Source organism: Chanodichthys erythropterus, chromosome 9, assembly GCF_024489055.1.
Source record: "Chanodichthys erythropterus isolate Z2021 chromosome 9, ASM2448905v1, whole genome shotgun sequence".
Taxonomy (NCBI): Eukaryota; Metazoa; Chordata; class Actinopteri; order Cypriniformes; family Xenocyprididae; genus Chanodichthys; species Chanodichthys erythropterus.
In genome coordinates, this window is record NC_090229.1 from 26,896,283 (window position 1) to 26,920,743 (window position 24,461).

At 36.6% G+C, this 24,461-nt stretch overlaps 3 protein-coding genes across 4 annotated transcripts in view; 1 reads left to right on the forward strand and 2 right to left on the reverse strand.

Annotated features, from left to right (window-relative positions):
- Window positions 1–243: 243 nt before the first annotated feature.
- rnf10 (ring finger protein 10) lies at window positions 244–16,864 on the reverse strand. Of its 2 annotated transcripts, XM_067395192.1 has the most exons (18): window positions 16,335–16,864; window positions 14,540–14,730; window positions 14,143–14,348; window positions 10,177–10,267; window positions 9,904–10,088; window positions 7,790–7,926; window positions 7,545–7,702; window positions 5,707–5,841; window positions 5,068–5,112; window positions 4,085–4,283; window positions 3,841–3,974; window positions 3,518–3,635; window positions 3,090–3,191; window positions 2,776–2,913; window positions 2,612–2,703; window positions 2,365–2,422; window positions 2,109–2,273; window positions 244–1,453 (listed from the first exon to the last, which is right to left on the reverse strand). In XM_067395192.1, exons 1-18 carry the CDS (start codon window positions 16,477–16,479, stop codon window positions 1,380–1,382), a joined length of 2,373 nt encoding a protein of 790 aa, XP_067251293.1. In that variant the 5' UTR covers window positions 16,480–16,864; the 3' UTR covers window positions 244–1,379. The 2 variants fall into 2 exon arrangements, with proteins under 2 accessions (XP_067251293.1, XP_067251295.1); XM_067395194.1 differs by lacking the exon at window positions 5,068–5,112.
- A 108-nt stretch (window positions 16,865–16,972) lies between these two features.
- On the reverse strand, window positions 16,973–20,348 carry pop5 (POP5 homolog, ribonuclease P/MRP subunit). Its single transcript, XM_067393956.1, has 5 exons — window positions 20,194–20,348; window positions 19,944–20,086; window positions 19,620–19,769; window positions 19,432–19,515; window positions 16,973–17,483 (listed from the first exon to the last, which is right to left on the reverse strand). The coding sequence occupies exons 1-5, from the start codon at window positions 20,211–20,213 to the stop codon at window positions 17,362–17,364; spliced, it is 519 nt and encodes a 172-aa protein (XP_067250057.1). The 5' UTR covers window positions 20,214–20,348; the 3' UTR covers window positions 16,973–17,361.
- A 3,316-nt stretch (window positions 20,349–23,664) lies between these two features.
- The window catches only part of olfml2a (olfactomedin-like 2A), a 29,588-nt gene continuing 28,791 nt past the window's right edge, over window positions 23,665–24,461 (forward strand). Inside the window, exon 1 of the mRNA XM_067393955.1 lies at window positions 23,665–24,064. Coding sequence (XP_067250056.1) covers window positions 23,996–24,064 — 69 coding nt within the window. The 5' untranslated portion in view covers window positions 23,665–23,995. The remainder of the gene's footprint in view (window positions 24,065–24,461) is intronic.

Consider the following 24,461-nt stretch of genomic DNA (forward strand, 5'->3'; position numbering starts at 1 on the left):
GTGCAAAGGTGGCTTTAAACTATAAAATTATATATTATTTTTTTTGTTCTTCAACAAACTATTTTATACAGGAAGTGGTGCAAACAATAGTTAGCAAACAATATGAACATCAAAATTCATATAAACCTGTAAATTACATTTTATTTTAGCACCATTTTTGTGATTACAATCAGAAAGCCAAATACTGTTTTTATGCAAATGTCCACAGAAATATCAATGGTCTTTTTAAAGAGTGAAAAATGTTTTTAATAAGACAAACAGAATGCCAGTGCATAATAATCCTTTATTTTTTCAACTTAATCTATATGCAGGTTCTTTACCACAGGTTTTTCATCAGAAAAAAAAAATATAGAGGAAAAAACAAAACAAAAGTTGAACCCTCTACAAAATTTTATATAGCCTTTCTTTGTCTTTACATATTCAGTTCACTCAACACGCAGTAAGCAGTGGAGTCAGCTGATCTCAACATCTGAACACTATAGAACATGAGCAGCTCTGAACCCTGTCTAATAGTTGGAAGTTCTAAAAGTCAAGTGCTTAAAAGACCCACTAAGTTCTCAGCTATTCCAGCAGAAAAATGATTTCTCATTTGCATTTTTATGTATTATTAATGTGTCTGATTGTGAAAGGCAGTTCTCAGGCTGATAATGATAACAGCTGGTAAGTTGAATACAAACTGAAGTTCACAACAAGAGCTCAGAGTTTAAACAGGAAGAAACGTGTGATGGCGTGTAAACAAACAAGCATGAACGCGTTACAATCAGCATAATTTTGTGTGTATGTGCCTGACAGGAAGAATAACTCAAATGCATATAATCCTCACTTTAGGTGAATTTTTTTCTGCTATTAGCATTGCTTAAGTTTATTCCAAGATTCAAAGCATAAAGGTTGAAGTACAACGGTGCCATGATGAAGAGGGGGGGGCAGGACGTCTCTGCAGCTGGCTGACTGCTACCTCATGACCCCCCAAAATACATCACTGTAACCCATAACTAACAACCATATCATTTTCTCCATTCACATTCTGGACAGTAATGGAGTACTGAACTACAGCATCATGTCAAAAGGAACTGATCTAGAGCTCTTTAAATGCTGATAAGAGAGACATGCTGAAGTTACAGGAGTCTGTTCTTCCAGTACAACGCATTAAAGTCCCTTCTGTAAGAGAACTGTGGGACTGATCTATAATACTGAGTCAATGGTGAGTACAATCACTGCTGCTATGGAACTTCCTGCAGGACACTGAATGTCTGGAGAGGGTCTCGTTCGACTGGGGCATGAACGGAGGGAAGCTGCTATTGAGGAATATAATGAAATCTAAGCATATGGGAGGAATAAGGCAGAAGAAAGTGACAGGAGTGAAGGGTGAACTTCAGTGTTTACTTGGTGTGAACCATAGAGGTGCTGAACAGAAGCTTCTGCTTTTTCTTTTTCTTCTTCCCCCCTTTCTCATCTAAAATGGAAAGAAAGGTAACGTAACAAACATTAAAAAAAAAATGCCTGCTTGTTTTTTTCTTTGTTTCAGTGCGAGTTTCACTTTAATGAATCATTTGAATGAATCAGCTGGTTCAAAGAAAGGATTTAGTGATTCATCTGAATCGTGAAAGATCCCTGTGTGGGATTTTATGCGCTTTTGTGGTTTAACAAAAGCTTTATTATTAGGATTTAAAAGGAAACTTGTGTCAGAGTTTGATGCAGTCACCCCCATTATTTTTTGTGCCAAATTAACACTTTATTCTTATACTTTTTCTTTTTTTTTTTATAAAATTACATACAATTATGACATTACACAACTTCAAAAAGTTGGGGCCTATGAGACTTTTTTTTAAGAAACCAATACTTTTAATCAGCAAGAATGAATTAAGTTAATCAAAAGTGACAATGTATAATGATACTAAAGAATGATTTCTGAAGGATCATGTGGCACTGAAGACTGATTGGCTGCTGTAATTAACAGGTAACAATAGTTAACAGTTATTTAAAGTAATATGAAATATTACTGGTTTTACTGTGTTTTTGGATTAATCACAAGCAGCCTTGGTAAGCAGAAGAGACTTCTTTCAAAAAAAATCTTTTTGAACAGTAATGTATAGAAACGTTTTTCTCACCAGGGATGGGTAAAGCCTGCGCTGGGGTTTGATTTCCATTGTCCAGCTGTGACAAAGCCTGCTCGAAGGCCTGACTGAAGGAGTTTTGGAAACTGGGTACTGGGACCCGATCCGAGCCATCACTCTCTCCATCACTGTCTGCTGTAGGAGGAGCCAAGAACATGTCTGTATGGAGGAAAACACACGTCACGTTAGTTAACAGTGAGCCAACAAGAAACAAGAATATAAGTCAGTCAAGTGTTAAAAGGAGGCTCACCTTTCTTTTGGGTGCTTTTAGGCCCGGCATCCACACGGGCTTTCCCATCTTTCAGCATCTATACCAGAGAGGATCATCAGTATGGTATAATTCGACACTCACAATGGCATTTTTTTTTTTTTTTTTTACTACATTCATATTTAGTTTTAATTTCATTTTAGTGGCCGTTTTCCCACTTCATTTTGATCAATTTTTGAAATGTACTATTTTGTTGTTATAAACATGAAAGAAAGTGCTTTAGGCAAACCTGAGCGAAGGACATGCAGTGAGAGTCCTCTTCCACACTGGCGACACTCAGGGACGGACTGTGCTCACTCAGACTAGGGAACATAACTCCATCTGAAATAAATACAGGAAATAAGCAAAAAAGACAAAGCACTGAAGGCCAGGGCAAGAGAGAGTGAATGTTACCTGATGAAGGGCTGCTGCTCAGAGGAGATGGGGGTCCCAGCAGGAACTCCGGGAGCTGCATCCGTGAGCCGCTGTGAGGAGGAGATCCAAACGCTGGGAAATGCTGGAGGTTCTCCAGCCCAATGTGCATATCTGGATCTGAACAACACACCAAGACACACTCAATAATCACACCCTGACAAATCAATTACAACATCCTGAATTGAGTTCAATAACGTTCTACAATCCGACAATTTGTCTTATTTCAAAAAAAAAAAAAAAAGTTTCTTCAGAAAAAACAAAAAAAACAAAACAATGGGGAATTAAATCCTCACATTTCCCCTGTTTCCTGTTTTCCTCTATCTCAATCCTCTTCTCCCTTCTCTTTTCATCCCTTGCTTTCTTCTGTCTCAGGCGCTTCCGTTTCTCCAAGTCATCTGGCAGAAAGACAAAAATGTTAAAAATAACTTTTAATAACTATTTTGTAGAACTCAAACACAAATGACTATTTATTTCCCCCCAAACTTGTATAGCAACATATGACATATGTCATATGTGACATATGTAGTATAACAAAGCATTTCCCATTTCTAGTTTGTAAATGTTTATTTTCACAGAAAGTGCAGTTTTCCACCAAAATAAAAGCTAGTTGTTTTAACTGTAATTTTACTACAAGTGTAAGCTTCTTTAATACGGCTTTGTCATTTACACTTATTTTATAGCGGAGTTGTATTACTGTATTGTATTACTAGCATGCCTGTACCTGCAAAGCTGTCCAAGGTCTCTTTTGAGAGAATGGGTGGCTGAAGATTAAGCTCACAGAGGCTGAACTCACACGTGAGGGGCAGGTGAGAAAGGTAACGATGTCGACGGCGGATATCCTACAAATGAGGTCTGTGTTAATTAGTTCATCATGGTAGGCATTACTTAACATCCTGGAATTAGATTTTTTTTAATTTTGCAGCTTTGTGTATATAAAGAATATTTTACTTTATGCTGCTCTCAAAGGATTAGGCTTTAACTGGGCACCGAGGTCATGTGAAAATGTATGATAGTACTGTCATAAATGTGTGAGACCGTGGGTACCTCAGACACCGTGTGCCCATCAATCTCCACTACGGTAGCGGTGATAGACTGAGGGCTGTTCTCCAGGCTCCCGTACTCTCTCAGCAGACAGCGCACATTCACTGGGTGCAGAAACATCTGCTGACCATCCTCAGCTATAGACACAAAAGACAGAGTCATATTTACTCTCCATCTCCATTGCTTACACAGAGTGGTAAAATGCAATTAACTGGTAGCTTTAAGCATCATTACAAATAACACAAACCTTGATAGAAGTAGTAATATGGGCCATGAGCAGCGGTCTGACTGGTCTGAGGGGTCTCTTCAACAGGTTTGTCCTCCACAGCCCCCTCGGACATCTCTTCGGCCACCTCAGGAACACTCTGAGCGGCCATCTCTTCCTCCGGCTCCTCATGAGCCTCCTGAAGCTCATCATCAAAAGCTGAGGCATACTGCAGGATGGGCTGTGGTGGGACACACTACATTAAGCCCAATGATGCATGCTAATATTTGGTCAATATTCAGGTCCCAATTTATATTAAGTGCATAGTAACTAATATGTACTAACATTTAAATGAATCATTTAATACAATGCACTTAAAGTGTACATATATGTAGTCATTGTACTTTTATTTGGGAAAAAAAAAAAAATCAGCATGTAATTACAGCTGTAATTGCACATTGACCCTTCCCTTCCACCTTAAACCTACCCAAACCTGTCCCTACCCTTACCCATATCCCACCTCAATAGCAGCAAATGTGTTTTGCAATATAATATGAACACAAGTAGTACATTTTTTACCACCAGACGTGAGCAGCGTGACACGACAAATGCAAATAGAACCCATTCTAATCAGTCCATCCAGGATCCATCAGGATCATTATATTCTGAAGCCCAGTGCCCGGTTGCATAAAGCACCTTAAGTTTTTCCCTTAAGTATGACACTTAAGGCGTGATTTCCCCTTAACTAAGGGAATGACTTAAGGGTGTTGCATATAATCTCTTAAACTGTTCTCTTAGGTAAGGGAAACCGTTAAGTGTTTAACGACAGCATCCCAGGTTTTGCCGTTAAAAAATTCTACTGTTGCCATGGACACGTTATTTGTTAATACGTATCGTGGTAAGTTTTCACAGAAAACAACATAATATGGATAAGGAAAACAAAAAAGAAAACCAAATATGAAAGAGACGAGAAACTCAAATTGATTGTTTACTCAAAATTGAGATTTCTGCCGTCATTCACTCACCCTGACGCCCTCATGTCGTTCCAAACCCATAAGACTTTCATTCATCTTTGGACAACAAATAAAGATATTTTTAATATTCTCTCATCATTTATGTCCATTTATTGAAAGACATCCATATGATTACGGCTGTGTCGGAAGCTCAAATGTGCGCGCAAGAACCAATGAGGGTTGTTTTTGCGTGTGATGCACGCACGTTTGCGCTTCCGTTTACCATATAAGATATGTTATAAGATGTTATATTTCATCAATGTTTATGTGAATAAACCGCTAAAGTACAATTTGTCTATCATATAAAGCGGCCGATCGTGGCACGTTATACGACTTGGATTGAACCTGCTCACTCTGTGTAACACTTAAGGTGAAGTTTTACGAACCTTACGATATACTTAGGGAAATGAAGGTTAAGGGGCTTTATGCAACACTTACGCATTACTTAAGTGAAAAATATATACTTAAGGGAAATTCTTAAGGGTTTATGACGTTTCGCCTAAAGAAACCCTTAAGTAACACTTAACGGTTATTTTCTGCAACACCCTTAAGTTTAAGGGAAACATAAGGGCGATCTTAAGGGAAAATTACACTTAAGGTGCTTTATGCAACCGGGCACAGAGCCTGTGGAGCAGTAGAGTTTCTACTGACCTTGGAGTTAGTGAGGCTCTTGACCACAGCCACATCTGGAGAAGAGTTCTCAGATAGAGAGAGTTTCCTCATGTCCACCCCATCAACAGAACCGCCATCCTTACGGCGACACTTCAAAAGACCCTCTTCCCGCTCCTGTTCAATCAGAGATCAAGTGTGAGGGTTACATTTTAGAGTGCGGTGTTTGGGAGGAACAAAATCTAACAACACTTTCAATAATGTAAAATAGCTTGTAAAATAGCTTGTAATAATGTAAAATATTTTTTTTTTCCAAATTATGTAGCTTTTCCAGATTTAAAAAAATAAAATAAAAAATTGTTTAGCCTTTTTAAATGTTACATTGTATATGTGACCCGATCTGGCGAAATGAGTCTGAAGTCGCAACATTCTATTTTAAGATATGGGCCGATAATGTGGAAAAACAAATCGATTTTTTTTAAGCTAATTTCAAAGAACAGACTTAAATAATCTCCCAAAGTTTCGTAGTCCAGATTAATTGAGTAAAGGTATTTAAATGGCTATTAAATTTGACATGGTTTTACTGAATTCGCTGGAATTGAACTTCTCAACTCCTCTCATCACTTATGAGCATTTTTTACACGTTGTATAGAACCAATCAAAAAGCTTGGAAATGTAAACGCACTGACATAAACACTGATTTTTATCAATGGGAAGCCCTGTTTCGACTGACAGGCATGCGATCGGTCCAGCCATCCTCCTGTCAGACTAGCGCTTCAGACAGTCCTTCAGACTGAAGTTTTCATGAGGATTTATAGTTTATGGACCGTTTTGATTTCGGTAATTACATCTAGAAAGGTAAAAGCATTGATGGCATCTATAAAAGAGACATATGAAAGCGAAACTAAAGTCCAGTGAGGACGCACGAGAGGAGACCTGTGCGTTTAATCGGTATGTGTATACTGTAATACTGCATTTACAATGCTCATCAGTGGCATGCACTTTGATCGTGAAAGTGAAAGTGCCCTTTGCGGTTGCATCGCGGTGCCCCCGTGTTCCCATTTCTCCCGATGTGAGCTCCAGTCCATTACAATTTAGAGTGGTTAAGGCCCGGGTATACTTCATTTCCCGCGAGCCTTTTAAAGAAACTCCTTTGGCCATGAGCGCGGAAAGACGCGTTCGGTGCATGCACATGTGCATCGCCCGTGGTCATAATTCACCCCCCAGCCTGGTTTAATAGCATTTATATATATATAAATGTCTTTGGTCAAATTAAGCTGTAAAATGAATAGTTTATCCCTTTAAATGCAATGGATTTTGAAAGATATCAACAAAAAAAACTATTTTCTCAGGTTTTCAATTGGAAAAAGAGGGCAGACGACCATAATTCAAATGGGTATATCTTTAAAACCATTCAAGATATATCATTTTAAAAGCTTATTGCTTATTGTCAATTTTGAAATTTTTGGTCACTGTGACTCATTTTGCTGGATCAGGTCACATATATTCAGATCTTTATAAAAGCATGAAGCACAAATGGTTTATAATAATAGATTACACATTACAAGTTATTGTCCCCTTAAATGCCTTTAACATAGTTTAAGATATTTTTAATTAAAATATAGCAACTACTTGTTTATTAACATTTGTGCATTTGGCAGATGCTTTTATCTAAAGGGAATTCCAAAGTGATCAAACATTTTGCATTAGATATATGAGTTATACAATTCAATATGTTTTTGTCCCTTTAAATAGTTTCAATGTCAACATCTAAACTATGTGAGTAACTTAAACCAACTACTTTTCAAAACAGCAGTGTGACTTGTTTAACTAGTTTTGTCCAACCCAACATTCATAAGCCGGTGTGAATGCGTGTGTACCTGCAGCTGCAGTAGGGCGCTCTGTACGAAACAGGCCTGTGGGTCGTCTTTCTCCTGGCTGAGCTGGGATTGGAGAGCCATCCTCTCTTCAGCCAGCAAACCCAAAACCTGCTGCTGGGACGCCAGAAGCAGCTTAGAGTATGCACGCAAATGCACATCTGCAGAAAATGGGGGGAAAAGAAAAAGTTTCAAATAAGACAAAGTCAACACCACAAAAATCTCATGCAAACAGCAGAATGCCTCACCATCAAAATTAATGGGCTCCTCCACTTTAACCCACTGAGAGCTGGGAAGAGCCACCAGTGATCCTTTCTCTCTCCGCATCAGACGCATAGTGATGACATTACCGGACACGTACTGACGGGTCTCCATGGCAACCACACTGAAAGTTGACAAGATGGGTTTCAATGACAACATACATTTGTTCAGTAAATATGTACACTACTGGTGAAAAGTTTTTTTTTTTTTTTTTTTTTATCTTGGAGAGATAGTTCACCCAAAAATCACTCACCCTTAAGTCATCCTAGATTTATATGACTATCTTCTTTCAGATGAACACAGTGTTACATAAAAAAAAAAAAAAAAATTCTCGCTCATCCCAGCTTTACAATGGTTAAGGAGGCGTGAGATTTTCAAGTCCAAAAAGGCACATCCATCCACCATAAAAGTAATACATATGACTCCAGGGTGTTAATAAAGGCCTTTTGAAGCGAAGTGATGGGTTTTTGTAAGAAAAAGATGGCTATACACATCGATTTACAGTGAAAGAGTAACCCCTAACATGGAAGTGCAGAGGAGACAGCAAAACAAAACACTGGTCATGAATTAGAAGTCTAAAACAAGAATTTTTAAAGAGAAATGTCAGAGGATTCTGATATTAGAGAAGAGGAACTTGAGTTTGTTGCCCAGCCCTATTTGTTTGAACCATGAGAGGAGTCTACTCTCACCTAAGCTTACACTACTCCTACATCACATCAGGGGGCTTCTCTTTCAACATAAATCAATGCGTACAGCAGTCTGCCAGACTGTTATAGTTTATAAAGTTTTAAATATGGATATTTTTCTTACAAAAAATATATATTTTTATGATGGATGGTTGTTTTTTTGGGGCTTCAAAATCTCTCACACCCTTCACTACCATTATGAAGCTTGGAAGAGCCAGGATATATTTTAATAACTCTGAATGTGTTCATCTGTAAGAAGACAGTCATATACACCTAGGATAGCTTGAGGGTGAGTAAATCATGGGGCAATTTTCAGTTTTTGGGTGAATTTCTATTCCTTTAAATTAATCTTACGCTCACCAAGGCTGCATTTATTTGATCAAAAAGACTAAAAATCAACATTGTGCATATTAAAGGATGGATCATGTGACACTGAAGACTGGAGTTATGGCTGCTGAAAATTCAGCTTTACAGTCAATCACAGGAATAAATCACATTTTACAATACATTAAAACAGAAAAGACATTTTAAATTGTGATAATATTATTTCACAACATTACTATTTCATCAAATAATTGCAGCCCTGTTGAGCATTAGAGACTTCTTTCAAAGACTATTTAAAAACTCTTATTTAACTATTGAGCAGTAGGTAATAGGTAGTGTATATAACACTTATGTACCAGGTGTTGTTTTTTTACCCTTTTTATTACATTAAGTTTACTTCATGATGTTCACATTAAAGGTGCAGTAAGACATTTCTGAGAATTGCTGTCATAAATTTAAATCAACACCTAAACAAAGAATTTGGTGAATTTGCGCTAGATTTCTGTTATGTGTGTGACGAAAAAAAAGTGTACCTAGTCCTGGCTGTGTAAACAGGAGAAAAAAAAGTGGATCAGACCTATCAGACCGAGCACCATAACACTCTTGTAGCCAATCAAACATCCGTTGTAGAAAGAGAGATGGCTGAGATATTACCAAAGAGGGAGTGGTCAGAGAAATATAACTGGAAGAAGGGTTACGATCAGGAAAGAGCTAGGACCCGCATTAATATAGGAAAAGCTTTCCGAGCAGGAAGGCCTGAAAACAGATGCCGAGATTGCTTTATTTCTGCTTTATACATGACTAACACTGTTTTTTTCAATGTTTTTCAATGATAAGCTGTTGTACGCTGTTGTTGTTGTTAAAGAATCGCAGCTGATTCAGCCACACTTGTGTGAGCTGTCTGATGCGTCAGCTGTTAGTGGTTGCCTGTGATGCATAGAGTGTATTTATTATATTGGGGCAGAGCAATGAAGGAAGGGGTGTTTGTGTTTGGGTGTCGATTTCAAATATCAACAGTGTTTCTTAGAAATCTCTTACTGCACCTTTAACCAAAAGCAAACAAGCATTAAAAAGGCAATTTGGGCATGAACCTCTTGAGATCAGCGCTGTGCACGGCCTCATAGCAAATGGGGCACTTGGACCAACTCTTCTCACTCAGAGAGAGGTAGTGCAACATGCATGGCCAACAGTAGATGTGGCCACAGCGCGTGATGTGGGCCGCCACAGGGGGATACAGGCAGATCGGACAAGACGGCACCTCATGACTGTAGATGCGCTGTGTGGAATGAAAACAATGTCATAAGCAACATTTTAAAAAAACGGCACTGACAGCATATACAAGGAAGTGTGAAGTCTGAACTAACCACTTGCTGCACACAGTCCCAGTCCACCAAAGTGTCCGGATCAGTGAAGTGAGCTTGATAGTCCTGATCGTCAATCACCACAAACTGGCAACTTGTGGACAAAAATATGTACTTATCAGCAAATCATTTTTCTCTTTTGGTTACATGAACTGACACAAAAGAACACTAGAACAAATTAAACAATCACATTGACTGTAAGCTGTAAATCCAGTTTGGCCAAGTGGAAAAAGGTGGAGCAGATCTAAACTGTTAAATCACCTTAACAGTACACCAGTGTTATTACAGTTAATTAAAACTATAAAAAAAACATTTATGTTAATTGAAATAAATGTTAACCGAAATCAAATTTAGCAATTTCGACAATACTTTCAGTAAATATTTCAGTTAGTTGCCAAGGCATCATTTCTAATTTTCATTATCAAAATTAAAAACTAAACTTAAAAATAAACCTGCAATAAAAAAATAAAAAAATCATGAAAAATATTACAAAAAAATTAAATATAAATAATATAATACTACTACATTAAAGGGGTCATGACATGGATTTTCCTTAAGGTTCACTTATGTTAAAGTTCTTTGCACAAAAAAAAACAAAAAACAAACAAAGACAAATATATATATATCTGGAAAAATGATTTTCAACTTTCATTCTGTCTGAAATTATTTGTTTTTAAGGGTGGCTCCTTTCACACGCAAGTTTAAAATATTCTAGCTGACACTCCAGTGCGAGTTATTCACCCACTTCTCCCGAAATACATGGAAGTAAGTGGCCGGATAAGTGGAAGAACAGAGTAAACTTTATAGTTACCTACACAATGTGTATCTGACATGAATAAAACATGTTGTCAATTTAAAGTTGAAAGGATTGTTACTGCTGCTTCTATAGACATCGGTTTGTATTCAAAAAACTATAAATGTATTGTTTTGCTAGTACTTACGTGTATTTAAATGTCTGAAACATTACAAAAACATTATGTGGTTGAAAATACTGAATACTTATGACAAGGCACTGAGCCAGAAACAGACTCACTCAGCGCCAGCCAAAGCACGAAAGCACATTTGAATTTAGCAGTTGAACATGTGATGCACTGAACATTAATCACACCAGAATGATCATAAGCGTCAAAGGGTTAAAGCCGGGCACACATTTAACGACTACCTAAAACATTCTAAGATTGTGCTCAACATACAAGCAATTTCCATACAAGTTTCCTGCGAATGAAGCAGATTTATATTCTTACACACGGAACTTGAACACCGACTTCGCAGACTGAACGCAACTGGCTCTGACTGGACGCGTTTGAGCGCGATCAGTCATAAGTATCAATTTACATTCATAATCGGCCTTACAATCGTTAAAGGTGCCCTAGAACCTTTTTTTAAAAGATGTAATATAAGTCTAAGGTGTCCCCTAAATGTGTCTGAAGTTTCAGCTCAAAATACCCCATAGAGTTTTTTTTTTATTCTTTTTTTTCTAACTATTCTCATGCTCCACACCCCAAGAGCTCGCGCTTGCCTTAAACAACATTAAAAAAGTTCAAAAAGCTAATATAACCCTCAAAATTGATCTTTACAAAGAGTTCGTCATGCAGCATGTCTAATTGTGTAAGTACAGTGTTTATTTCGATGTTTACATTGATTCTGAATGAGTTTGAGGCTGTGCTTATAAAGAATGAAGTTGTGTTTATGAATTATACAGACTGCAAGTGTTTAATAATGCAAATAGGGACGACTCGCTTGTCTCCGTGAATACAGTAAGAAACGATGGTAACTTTAACCACATTTAACGGTTTCGTAATAGTCGGTGTCCTGTTGAGATTCGCCTGTTCTTCGGAGGTCTTTTAAACAAATGAGATTTATATAAGAAGGAGGAAACAATGGAGTTTGAGACTCACTGTATGTCATTTCCATGTACTGAACTCTTGTTATTTAACTATGCCGAGGTAAATTCAATTTTTGAATCTAGGGCACCTTTAAGTGTTTGCGTGGCTTAAGGCTTGTCAGTACATGGCCACTGTAATGACTGGTTATTGCATATTATTGCATAACGTCAATGCATCGGAAACAGCATCAACGCCCACTTGCTATTGCACGCAAGTAAGTGTTTTGAAAACATTATACCTATAAAAACTTAATTTACAGAAAAAGCTTCATGAAATTATTTACTTATCGTTTTTGATGTAGCTGCAATCAGATCCAATAAAGTTGGGCTGCTTCATCTTTTAACAAAAGTTTCTTTGAGAATTCCCCATTACACTCAATACACTGTGCCGCATTTACAAAACAAAAAGCTCAGAACGAATATACAGGGTTCCCTCTCTTTTTCAGTGATCATTTTCCAGGATATTTTTTATTTGACCATGTCAGGAATAAAAGACAAGGATCACACCCTAAAGTGATATATTGCTCTACAAGCCTTTAAAAGGCATATAGTTTATTGCCATGACTTAACTATAAAATCAGTTTTTAATATGAGCTCTTAATCATACATTATGACTATGGAAGCTTGTTTCCGCCACAGAATAATAATTTTAAAAAAAAGTCGCAATTACCTTTTTTGTATCTCACTATTCTGACTTTTTTTTCTTGCAATTGCGAGTTTATATCACAGTTATGCTATTTATAATTCTGACTTCATAACACAATTGCGAGTTTATATCATGCAATTCTGACTTTATATCACATCATAAAAAGTTGCAATTACCTTTTTTATTTTTTACCTTTTATTCAGCAGCAGACACTTCCATAGTTTATTGCCATGACTTAACTATAGAATTTTTTTATATGAGCTCTTAATCATACATTATGACAAAAGTGTTCTCGTTACCAGTGTCCATATCATAGCAAAAAATATTGGAACTATTTTAATGTCTCATTTAACTATTTGAAAATAGAAATATTAGTCAAAGACAAAGTCGATGAACAACAAAGAAACCCATAACACGTAATAGAATATGTGGCAGGTCTATCTGTCATTTCTGTCCCATCCAATGCTGGATATCACCATGTCAATCAATATAATTTTGTATTCAATCCCGGATTTAAAGTGACGAGAATATGTTTGGTGCTCCAAAAAAACTAAATAACGACTTATTTAGCGATGGCCGATTTCAAAACATTGCTTCAGGAAGCATCGGATCATAAATGAATCAGTGTCGAATCTGCTGATCGGAGTGCCAAAGTCACGTGATTTCAGCCGTTGGCAGTTTGACATGCAATCTGAATCATGATTCGATACACTGATTCATTTATGATCCGATGCTTTCTGAAGCAGTGTTTTGAAATCGGCCACCACTAAATAAGTAGTTATTTTGTTTTTTTTGGCGCACCAAAAATATTCTTGTCACTTTATAATATTAATATTGAACCACTGTACTCACATGAACCGATTTAAATATGTTTTTAGTACCTTTATAGATCTTGAGAGAGGAAATGTCATTGCTCCATATGGAGGCCTCACGGAGACATCGGAATTCAACTAAAATATCTTAATTTGTGTTTTAAAGATCAACAAAGGTCTTACGGGTGAGTAAGAAATGACAGAATTTTCTTTTTTGGGGGAACTAACCCTTTAAGTGACTGACTGCAAGTGGGTGGGGGCTATGGTGTGATAATGCATAACTATTTGTTAATGTTTTGCTCTGGAGGCAATCATTTGCAAATGTGTTCACCCGTGTGACGTCACACAGACTTAGCAAAATCAAAATGAGGCGTTTTTGGAGCTTGATTAAATAAATGCTTTGTTAATAATGAGGATGATGTTTTAAGCTATAAAACTTGCGGGATATTTTAATGGTACAAAGACCTCTTATATGTCAAAAGATCAATGCAAATTTGATTTCTCATGACCCCTTTAATAAATAATATACTACTACATTAAAAAAATAACACTGTGGTACACTAAATATTGTGTGCGATTAATACCAATTCATATAAAAAGCATACAACACATTCTGCTGTACTCACTTAGCCTGTAGGAAAAGCTCCTTGTTGAAGGGCTTGTGTTTGTGACCCCACTTGTTGCGGCGACCCCAGCAGGAATGGCCATCACCTCCGGAGCCAAAATGGCCTCCTCTTGGCTCAAACGTAAAGTTGAGCAGGTGGTTCAGACTAATCTTTTTGGGTCCAGCAAACTGAGCCGGGCTAAACTCTGCCCGGCGGTTCTCTGCTACCTAGTGAGAGAGAACCCAACAGTTTATCCTGGTTACTCCATATAACTACAGGTCTGTTTGTTTATGTGTTATTTTCTAGTAGTTCATTAACCAACATGATTACTGCAATTAAACATGCAATAAGAAAGCATAAAAACAGCCCTTCATGAAAGCACAAATGAATCATAATCCAAAGGCTTATTCTAACACACCTCTTCTCTTCTCCCACCACCAGCGAGTCCATACTGTCGCCCGCCTCCGCCACCTCTCTGAGGGGGTCTCTTGTCAAAATTCTTGCTTTTCTGTGGCTGGGGGCGACGTGGGCCTGGAAAGCTTTCGGCCTTGGCAAAAGTTGGCTCACGTTTGCGGCTATAGCGCTTTGAGCCCCCATTATTCTTACCATCTGAAAGAACCGGAAAAAGATGGATGCGTGTCAAAATACATGAATACATTACTCCAAGCAGAACATTTTTTTTGACAAGGGAGTGCCTCCACTAACTTCGGGGAAAATTAATTGCATTTGCAATACTGACAGTTTGATACTTTTTCAATATTATTAACAACATTCACACAGGCCTTAGCTAATCAATCCAGTCACACGCTGCACTTTAAAGTGTTTTAGAGAACCCCATGATAAGAGCAAAGGGTGTAAACACACACAGCTTATCATCCAGCAGCAGAGATCCCTGTCCCATACAGTTCAGAAGCCTACATAAAAACACTGGCATAACTAAAACACAGACAACACTGTTTAAGTTTGTTATCTTCTACAGTGATTTGGTTCTGATATGCTGGAGGCTTTCTTGGGTCCATCCAAAAGCTAGAGGGCAACACAGCACTGAAGATTTTCTTCTGGTCACATGCCAGACTGCTGACAAGAATAGATCCTGACCATGATCATCATGCATCCGATCAGCTACTAAGAGGAGTAGCAGATAAATTAAACCTAAATATGAATTTCCACTCAGGGGGATATGGTCAGAAATGTTGGGTTAGTTTAGGGGAATTCAGTTTTGATATTGGTTTAACTATATATGAGAGTGACACACACACACACACACTTACACCCATGTTGTGGTATCAGAACATCAAGAGGATAATGGATACATATACACTGACACAGACGGACACCAGAATAAATTACATAAACACAGTAAAACCAGTCTGATCAAGTTGAGAAAATGTGGAACTAGTATTTTTGAATGCTATCAAATATCCGGATAACAAAATTATAAATATTAAATGTTAAATAACAAGTTCTTAAATGAGGAACTCACTTTGCCCACACATGTTAAATATATAGAGCCCTTCATAAAATGTGACACCTTTCATGTGATTTTTGCACCATTATGGTATTAAATAACATTGATAATACTCAATTTAATGCTGATAAATTCAGTTCCACCCTTTTCCAAGAAATTACAGCTTTCGGCACACGTTTATGTAATTTATTGTGGTGTAAAGTACATATATCCATCTCATATATACTAATAACTGATAACACATGTACTGCCATGTAGTCACTCCTCATGTGATTCAAAACTTAATTCCAATAAACTACTAACCTAACATTTACCTAAAACAAACTTAATTACACTAAATTTATATAACAATATTCATTAAATATATTTAAAATATAAGTATATACATATAATATTTCATTTATTTTTATATTCTTTCAAAAGAAAATTTAGTTTACTATAGATTTATTATAAAAAAAAAAATAAAAAAGGGTAAAATCCCTGAAAAACAATTCCAGAGGGAAATACTGCCTCTTAATGAAAGAGTTCATTATCGATACGGTAAATAACGTACTAATCTTTATTAATATTGTACGAGTTCTCCATTGTTTATTCAAGAACCAGGCCAATCGCTAGCCGTGGCGACGTCATCTCTGCAGACACAAACAAAACCATGCCGCAAGTTCCCAACACACATATACACACTTTCCCCTCAAAGTTGACCATGACAAGCATGTGTTTGTGTATATAAGACGCTGATGTGTACCTGTTTTGGCTTTAGAGTCTGTAGGAGTCGAGCCTGTAGAGCTGGAGCGGGGTGGGATCTTCGTGCTGCTGCTGTTGTTTGCGTTTGGGTTTTTCTCCATCTTGAGGCCGAACTCCGGGGAGAGAGCGTCGGAGCTCTTTAGCATTAAACGGGGAGAACAACGGGCTGGTGTGAGTGCGGGTCAGGCGACGAAGGCCCTTATTCATTTCTGTCAAACGCGGAGACCCCATTACGGCGACATCTTGACCACAAACAAACCGAAAGAAAAACAGAGACACAATCCAAATGTCTCAGTTAAAAAAAAAGCTGTGTGCTAACACAAAAAAACAAGTGCCCAAAAAGCGGGGCCTCGCCCCTTGAAAAGCGCAGTTTTTCCTCGGCGTGGGAAGTGTTGCGCCCCACAAGGCGTTAGCCGCTCTCCAAAAGAGGAAAACGGACAAATAAATGGGTTTTAACCCAAATTTTACTTTAGCTAAATAAAGTCAGGCAGATGGCGACAGGTCGCCAAACGGGAACCGTAAACACCCGGATGAGGGTTATAAGCCTCGCAGGGTTTACGAGGAGCGCATGCGCGGATTCACCGATTCTCATTGGTGCATTTGACAGCAAGATGTGGTGTAATGCATATGTAATCTTTTATTATCAAAGCATTTGTTGTTATTAATATTTGGTTTATTTGAAACAAACGTTTAAAGACAGTTTGACTGAAAAACAACAACAAAAAGCAGTAGTTAGTTTTAAATAGTACAGAAAAAAAAATGATATACACGTGACCTACACAACACATGGCCAGTTTATACAATAATAGCAGTAATGTAAAGATATACTCAATTTACAAATCGCTTACAATGTGAAATGAAAAAAAGCTTCAAAAATATTTCTTCTATTATCAGAAATGTTTGGGCTCTAGATGAACCATGTACTATATCAGTTGTATAAAATAAAATATCAGAACATCTGATCACTGTATGGTTACATTATGCCTTTAAGACCTATACATCAAACACAAAGTTTTATATGAGGGGCTTTAGATCACTTCATCGTCATCATTATGATCATCATCTTCACTCCTGTCTTCGCAAGCTTCTTCTCCTTTAAGATAATCTAGGGAACAGCTCAGGATTGCTCTCCTAACTTCTTGTTTTTCATCTGTTGTGGAAGGGAAGAAAAAAACTTTTCAGATTAAATCCCTTGCCTGCTCAAATATCATAAACTAGAGAAAAACAAAACAAAAAAACACTTTATAATATTGTATTTCCAGAGATTTATGTTTTCCACCTGGGGGAGTTGTTTTCCAGCAGAAATAAATTCAGTGGCTTTGTGAAAGTGTCCATTTTGATTTCTTGGTGACTGTAATTTTCTCGTGATCTTTACATAATAGGAGTGTAACAATATATTGTGTCACAATATATCACACAATACAAAAATGCAGCAATATATATGGTGGATAATGACCGTATCGTGTATAGTTCACCCAAAATGAAAATTACTGTGTGAGAAAAAAATTCAAGTTTACAGAGTTTCATTTAACTACTATATATAATGTTGAATATAATGTGTAATAATGCAAAGGGGGAATATTTGTGGGTCCTGATAATGCCAAATGTCTTGTTACCATTAAAAAGTGGCCTATATTATTTGAAATATATCTAGTCAATGACAGAGTGCAAGCATATTCATATTTTTCATTATTTTCAGCTTCAGAATCAGTATGAGTATTAAGGTGCACTCGAATATGGAATATTGCAGTATTATAAATTATTTATCTGTGCATATCATTATTTTCAGTTTTGGGTAAGTTACTCTAAAATTACTAACTACTAATTACATCTTCAACAGTGTAAGTGTAGCAGCCAAAGTATTTCATTACTTATTACTTTTCTAAGTCCCACATCAACCTCGTCCAGTTGAATAATACAAGGATAGACATGAAATTGCTCATTTAATTCTTTTAAATAAGTATAAAATTGCATAAATTATTCTTGAACTGACCAAAGTATTTAAAGGGAGGTTACATTAAAGGGTTAGTTCAGCCAAAAATAAAATTTCTGTCATTAATTACTCACCCTCTTGTCGTTCCACACCAGTAAGACCTTCGTTCATCTTCAGAACACAAATTAATATATTTTTGATGAAATCCAAGAGGTATCTGACTCTTCCATAGACAGTAATATAATCAACACTTTCAAGGTCCAGAAAGGTACTAAAGACATTGTTAAAACAGTCGACGTGACTGCAGTGGTTCAACCTTAATTTTATGAAGTGACAAGAATACTTTTTATTTTTTCGCAAAAAATAACGAATTTATTCAACAACCTCTTCTCTTCTGTATCATTCTCTTACATTGTTTACGTCAATCGCTTCCAGGCTCTACGTCAGAACGCAGACTCATCATTGGCTGGCTCCAGCGTCAGCATCACACGCATGCATCGTGCTGCTCATGTGATCAGCTTTGGCCAATACTGAGCTGGCATTCGATCGTAAACACTGAAGCCTTAACTGTGCTTACTGCGTCAACTGTGTAAGGATAATGACAGGGAAGAGAAGAGATTGCTGAATAAAGTTATTTTTTTTTTGTTTTTGCACACAAAAAGTATTCTTGTTGCTTCATAAAATTAAGGTTGAACCACTGTAGTCACATGGATTATTTTAAGGATGTCTTTAGTACCTTTCTGGACCTTGAAAGTGGTGATTATACTGCCGTCTATGGACGAGTCATAACTCTCGGATTTCATCAAAAATATCTTAATTTGTGTTCTGAAGATGAATGAAGGTCTTACAGTTTGGGGCAACACAAGGGTGAGTAATTAATTACAGAATTTTCATTTTTGGGTGAACTAACTCTTTAAAACATACATTTTAGCATAGAAAGTTTGATGTTAAATCCACTATTATTTCATATAGAATTGTTCTATAAAGAATGTCATGCAATTACATCAGAAGTAACTGTACAGACACAGTGTGGTATTTAATAGCAGTTGGATAATGGTTTGGATGTTAAGAAAATATCTAATTTGTTATGTAGAGATCCCATTGCCTCGTAGAGCTCTAATATAACTTGCAATGTAACTTATAATGCAACTTAGAAATAACTTACCATCTGTTTTGCAGTCCAGCAGCATTCTGTTGAGCTGTTGTTTGTTGTACTTGACAAGAAACTTCTGACAAGTTCTAATCGTCCCTGTGGAGGAGATCAGGCAAGGACATGAACAGATGTAAGAACATACATGCCAAGACATTGTGGGGAGTTGGCTGTCATCTAGCCATCAAAACTTGGACCAGTACCTCCAACATGTAAACAGTTGAAGAAACACGGTACATTCTGGCCTCTGTTCTCAAGACAGGTGATGAAAGGAAGGGCAGACCAGATGAGTCGATAGTTCCATTTCCTGCAGCGGATGAAGACCACTCCGGTGAGGACATTCAGGTATTTCACTACAGAAGATTTGAAAAGATTTTACCATTCTGTAATGAGATGTTAGACTGAGCTAATTAAATGCAATAATGAGTTAAAGTAACGGTAACGTAAAACAGTGATCAGTCGGATTATTTCTTATATCGTTGAGATCTTCACGATTAGCACAAAATGAAAACAAGAGCATTGTTTACCCAACACCCCTATGTTAAAGTGCGCTGATCCGAAGTCTCCGTGTGCTCGGTTCACTGCTGCTCTCAACGTGTGGACAATGGCTTTCTCATTCAACAGCTGCAGACTCCTCCGCTCAGAGACGCAAAGCTCGAGCAGCAAATACCTGTGCACAATCCAAAGAGAACGAAAGGTTAGAATTGTTTAAAAGTAAAATAAAAAAAATAAATAAATAAAAATATCTTTTTTTTTTCCTTTTCTTTTCTTCATTACCTCGACTTGAATCGGACCATATTTCCAACATGTGCATTACTGGCTTTGAAAACACTGCACTTTACTTCCGGGTTTCTTTAGGCCAATAATATTCCTCGTTGGTCAAAGTGGGCGGGGTGACAGTTTGACATCAAAATAGCTGATGTATTGCTTAAAGGGATAGTTCACCCAAAAATTATCCCATGATTTACTTCACCCTCAAGGCATCCTATCTTCTTTCAGAAGAACACAATCAGAGTTATATTTAAAAATATCCTTAGTCCTCCAAGGTTCATAATGGTTGTGAATGGGGGTCCGCGTTTTGAAGTAAAAAATAATGCATCCATCCATAAAAAAAAGTAATCCATATGACTCCACTGGGTTAATAAAGGCATTCTAAAGTGAAATAGGGCTGTGCAACAAATTTAAAGGATTAGTCCACTTTTAAATAAACTTTTCCTAATGATTTACTCACCCCCATGTCATCCAAGATGTTCATGTCTTTCTTTCGTCAGTCGAAAAGAAATTATGTTTTTTGATGAAAACATTCCAGGATTTTTCTCCTTATATTGGACTTTAATGGACTCCAAACAGTTGAAGGTCAAAATTACAGTTTCAGTGGAGCTTTAAAAGTGCTTTAAACGATACCAGATGAAGAATAAGGGTCTTAGCTAGCGAAACAATCGGTCATTTTGGAAAAAAATAAATAAAATACAACTGTATATGCTTTATACGGAAGTACGTTCAAGGCGATCATTTGTGTTTATAAAGCATAAATAGTTGTATTTTTTAGAAAATGACCGATTGTTTCACTAGATAAGACCCTTATTCCTCGTCTGGTATCCATTAAAGTCCACTATAAGGAGAAAAATCCTGGAATGTTTTCATCAAAAAACATAATTTCTTTTCGACTGACGAAAGAAAGACATGAACATCTTGGATGACATGTGGGTGAGTACATTATCAGGAAAAGTTTATTTAAAAGTGGACTAATCCTTTAAGCTTCTCTTTTCTTATATTGAAATCCTTCAACATTTCTGTTTAAAAATGATCGTTTTAGACTTATAATTCGTGACCAGTGATTTATTTATTTATTTTTTTGCTCTTTCCTTGTTTTGCTCTATTCCTGGCGGAAGCTAGTTATTTGAATTTATAAAGTTTTAAATATGGATATTTTTCTTACAAAAACACATTGCTTTAGAAGGCATTTATTAACCCAGTGGAGTCATATGGATTCCTTTTTTTTTTTTGGATGGATGCATTATTTTTGACTTCAGAATGTGGCCCCCATTCACAACCATTATAAACCTTGGAGGAATAAGGATATTTTTAAATATAACTCTGATTGTGTTCATCTGAATGAAGATAGTCATACACCTGGGATGGCTTGAGGGTGAGTACAACCTGGGATAATTTTCATTTTTGGGTGAACTATCCCTTTAATAAGCCAGTTTTAACAGTATCACAATAATCATAGTAGCAAGAACATTCTTCTGAACACCACTACAATTAATACTGAAAAAATAATAGCGATTTTCTTCAGTTCGTCATCCTGCTATTTTAAATAACATTTTAGTTGAAGAAGGTTTATACAAAAACCAGACTGAGATTTGAAAGCAGTTCTTAATATACATTAATGCACATATGCTGACATATTGTTCATGTATTAATTTCCTAATTATCCTATTGATATTTTATTTAGCATATTCAAATGTTTATTAATGTTTATTAACGTTTATTTTTATGAAAGTGAATATATAGGCATATGCTTCTAATTAATATTAATTGTAACACTTTACATACACTGTAAAAAATGACCGTGATTTTAACAGTAAAAGACTGTAAAAATGCTGCGGTGAAAAACTGTTGATTGGTTTACAGAAAGTTTCCGTACTATATACGGTGAATAACTGTAATAGATCTAACGGTACATTTAATGTCATTTTACGGTAAAATACCGTTAAATTCACAGTTTTTGGACGTGAAAAATAACAATTCATTGTAAAATTTACAGTGAAAAACCGTATATTGACATTCCCACAATTCCCTGCGTGACACTTCACATTTGATATATTTTCGCTGAAATAACTCTGTTTCTTCTTAGTTTTTCTCATTTTTTTCTAATCAGTTATGTACATTAGGGTTTTATGTTACATCTAATGTTGTTAAATTAATGTTTATTGCATTTTTAAAATTTCATGCATGTTACCATGATGGTGTTTAGTGTGTGTGTGAATGACACTGTGTGCACCTTCTATATGTTAGTATTGTCCTCCTCAGCTTGTGGAAAAGCTGCTTGTGATGAACTTTGATTCATCATGTGACTCTCATCACCACTGTGTTTGGTGACTGTCAGTGTATTATAAAGGTACAAAACAGATATTAGTACTTCATTAGGTTGGTAAATTAACATTATATCAGTTAATGAAATACGTTATTTTACCGTAAATTTAACAGATTTAAAATGTAAAATTCACATGTAACTCCGTAAGTATGTTTACGGTTAGATGTCATTTTTACAGTATTGTTCTGGTAACCACAGCTGCCGGTATTTTTCCGTAGAAACAACGGGATTTTTTTTACAGTGTAAGGTTTCATTTGCTAACATTAGTTAACTACATTAACGTAAGCTAACTAACGTGAGCTAACTATAATACATAAATAAAAACAGACCTTCTACAGCAATAATTTCAACATTTACCAATAGATTATTAAATTCAAAAGTCTTATCTGTTAATAGCCTATTATTTAATGGACCTAAACGACCAGTTGCATTATTTGCCAACTATTCCTATTAACTTAACGAAGATTAATAAATATTTAAACAAATGTTTGGTTCATTAGTTAATGTTAGTGCATTAGTTAAAGGGATAGTTCACCCAAAAATGAAAGTTCTGTCATCATTTTCTGACCCTCAAGTTGTTCCAAACCTCTATCAATTTCTTGGTTCTGCTGAACACTAAATAAGTTATTTGGAAGAATGTTTGTAACCAACAGATCTCGCCCCCTCCATATGACTATACTATGGTAGTCAATGGGGGCCGAGATCTGGAACTAGCCTACTTGAGGTGGAGTAAACGATGACAGAGTTTTTGTATTTTTGGGTGAACTATCCCTTTAAAGCACTAAGCACTTAATGCTAGCATATCTGGCACATTTAAAAATACTTTTTTTCACACATTTTAGGAAAACGTCAAAATCATTATTAACCGAAAGAGGGCGCTAGACAACAGCGAAAACTTACCCTGAAGGTTGCGTTATGTTGCCCATTATTTTTCACTGAAATATCTAATACTAAAATAAATAATATCAACACGATTATTATTAATGAGAACAATATGAAACATATAAAAATCTGTCTTAAATTATGTATCTAGCTAACCACGAGGTATGACTTACGCATAACTTTTAGAAATATAATTATAGTGGTCAGCGGTCACTTTTAAATGTCCTTGGATATTTACACAGACGCACAAAACATAAATGTCCTTGTGGCACTGAAGTGGTGCCAGTGTTCCCCGCCTTGCACTGGCACAGACAGAGTGTCCGAGATGGTGATGGTGGGTGTGTGCGCGCGCGTTCATCACAGATCTGCGCGGAGCAAAGCTCGAGCTGCTGCCTACACTGAAGTTGCGCGTCACAACATACACAACTCTGCATGGCACCGACCTATAATCATGGAGCCGTAAACCTGTGTTCTAGTGGATCTAGGCTCATAATTCCAGGCTGAGGATACAGGTGCTTTCAGAGACGCCAACTCATATCATCAGGTGGAAGGTGCAAAAAAAAAAAAAGGGACTTGGGTTAGCCTAGTTAATGAAAAATGTGGATCTACGCAAGTATTTTAACATATATGCTACTTTTGGCCAGAGATGCAAGAGCAGTGAACAAGGTAAGACAAGTTTAATATCCTTTTCTTTTGAAGAACACACTTAGGCAACATTTTACGCACATATTTCTCACAGCTTGGAATGCTTAATACGGTTTTGCAATAAACATTATCTCGTTTCAATTACTTGACAAGTGCATCTATCATCTGATTAGATTCATTTGTCTTTATTATTGATATGCCATTCGTTTTTGTTTTTGTTTTTTTTGTTTTTTTTTTTTGCGCATGGTGTTTTTTGGCAGAGTTGAAGACTGGACATCAAACCTCCAGTTAAATTATAAAGAGCAGACAGCATTTTCTTGATTTTGTAATAGTACTGGATGGGAGTGTCTGTAATTGTGGCATTCTTGAGATTTTGAAATGGAAGTTCATCTGGGGATTGTGAAATGACGTGTCCTGT

What these genes read in the sequence shown, in the direction of transcription:
- rnf10 (XM_067395192.1), bottom strand. Translation starts at nt 16,479, where the DNA reads ATGCTAAAGAGCTCCGACGCTCTCTCCCCGGAGTTCGGCCTCAAGATG. An exon ending in GCGCCCTACTGCAGCTGCAG is followed by an intron (nt 5,842 to 7,544) that starts GTACACACGCAT and finishes CTGATTGAACAG; the next exon opens with GAGCGGGAAGAGGGTCTTTT. An exon ending in AACGACATGAGGGCGTCAGG is followed by an intron (nt 4,284 to 5,067) that starts GTGAGTGAATGA and finishes GTCCCACCACAG; the next exon opens with CCCATCCTGCAGTATGCCTC.
- pop5 (XM_067393956.1), bottom strand. Translation starts at nt 20,213, where the DNA reads ATGGTCCGATTCAAGTCGAG. An exon ending in CTTTAACATAGGGGTGTTGG is followed by an intron (nt 19,770 to 19,943) that starts GTAAACAATGCT and finishes AATCTTCTGTAG; the next exon opens with TGAAATACCTGAATGTCCTC. An exon ending in GCTGGACTGCAAAACAGATG is followed by an intron (nt 17,484 to 19,431) that starts GTAAGTTATTTC and finishes CTTCCACAACAG; the next exon opens with ATGAAAAACAAGAAGTTAGG.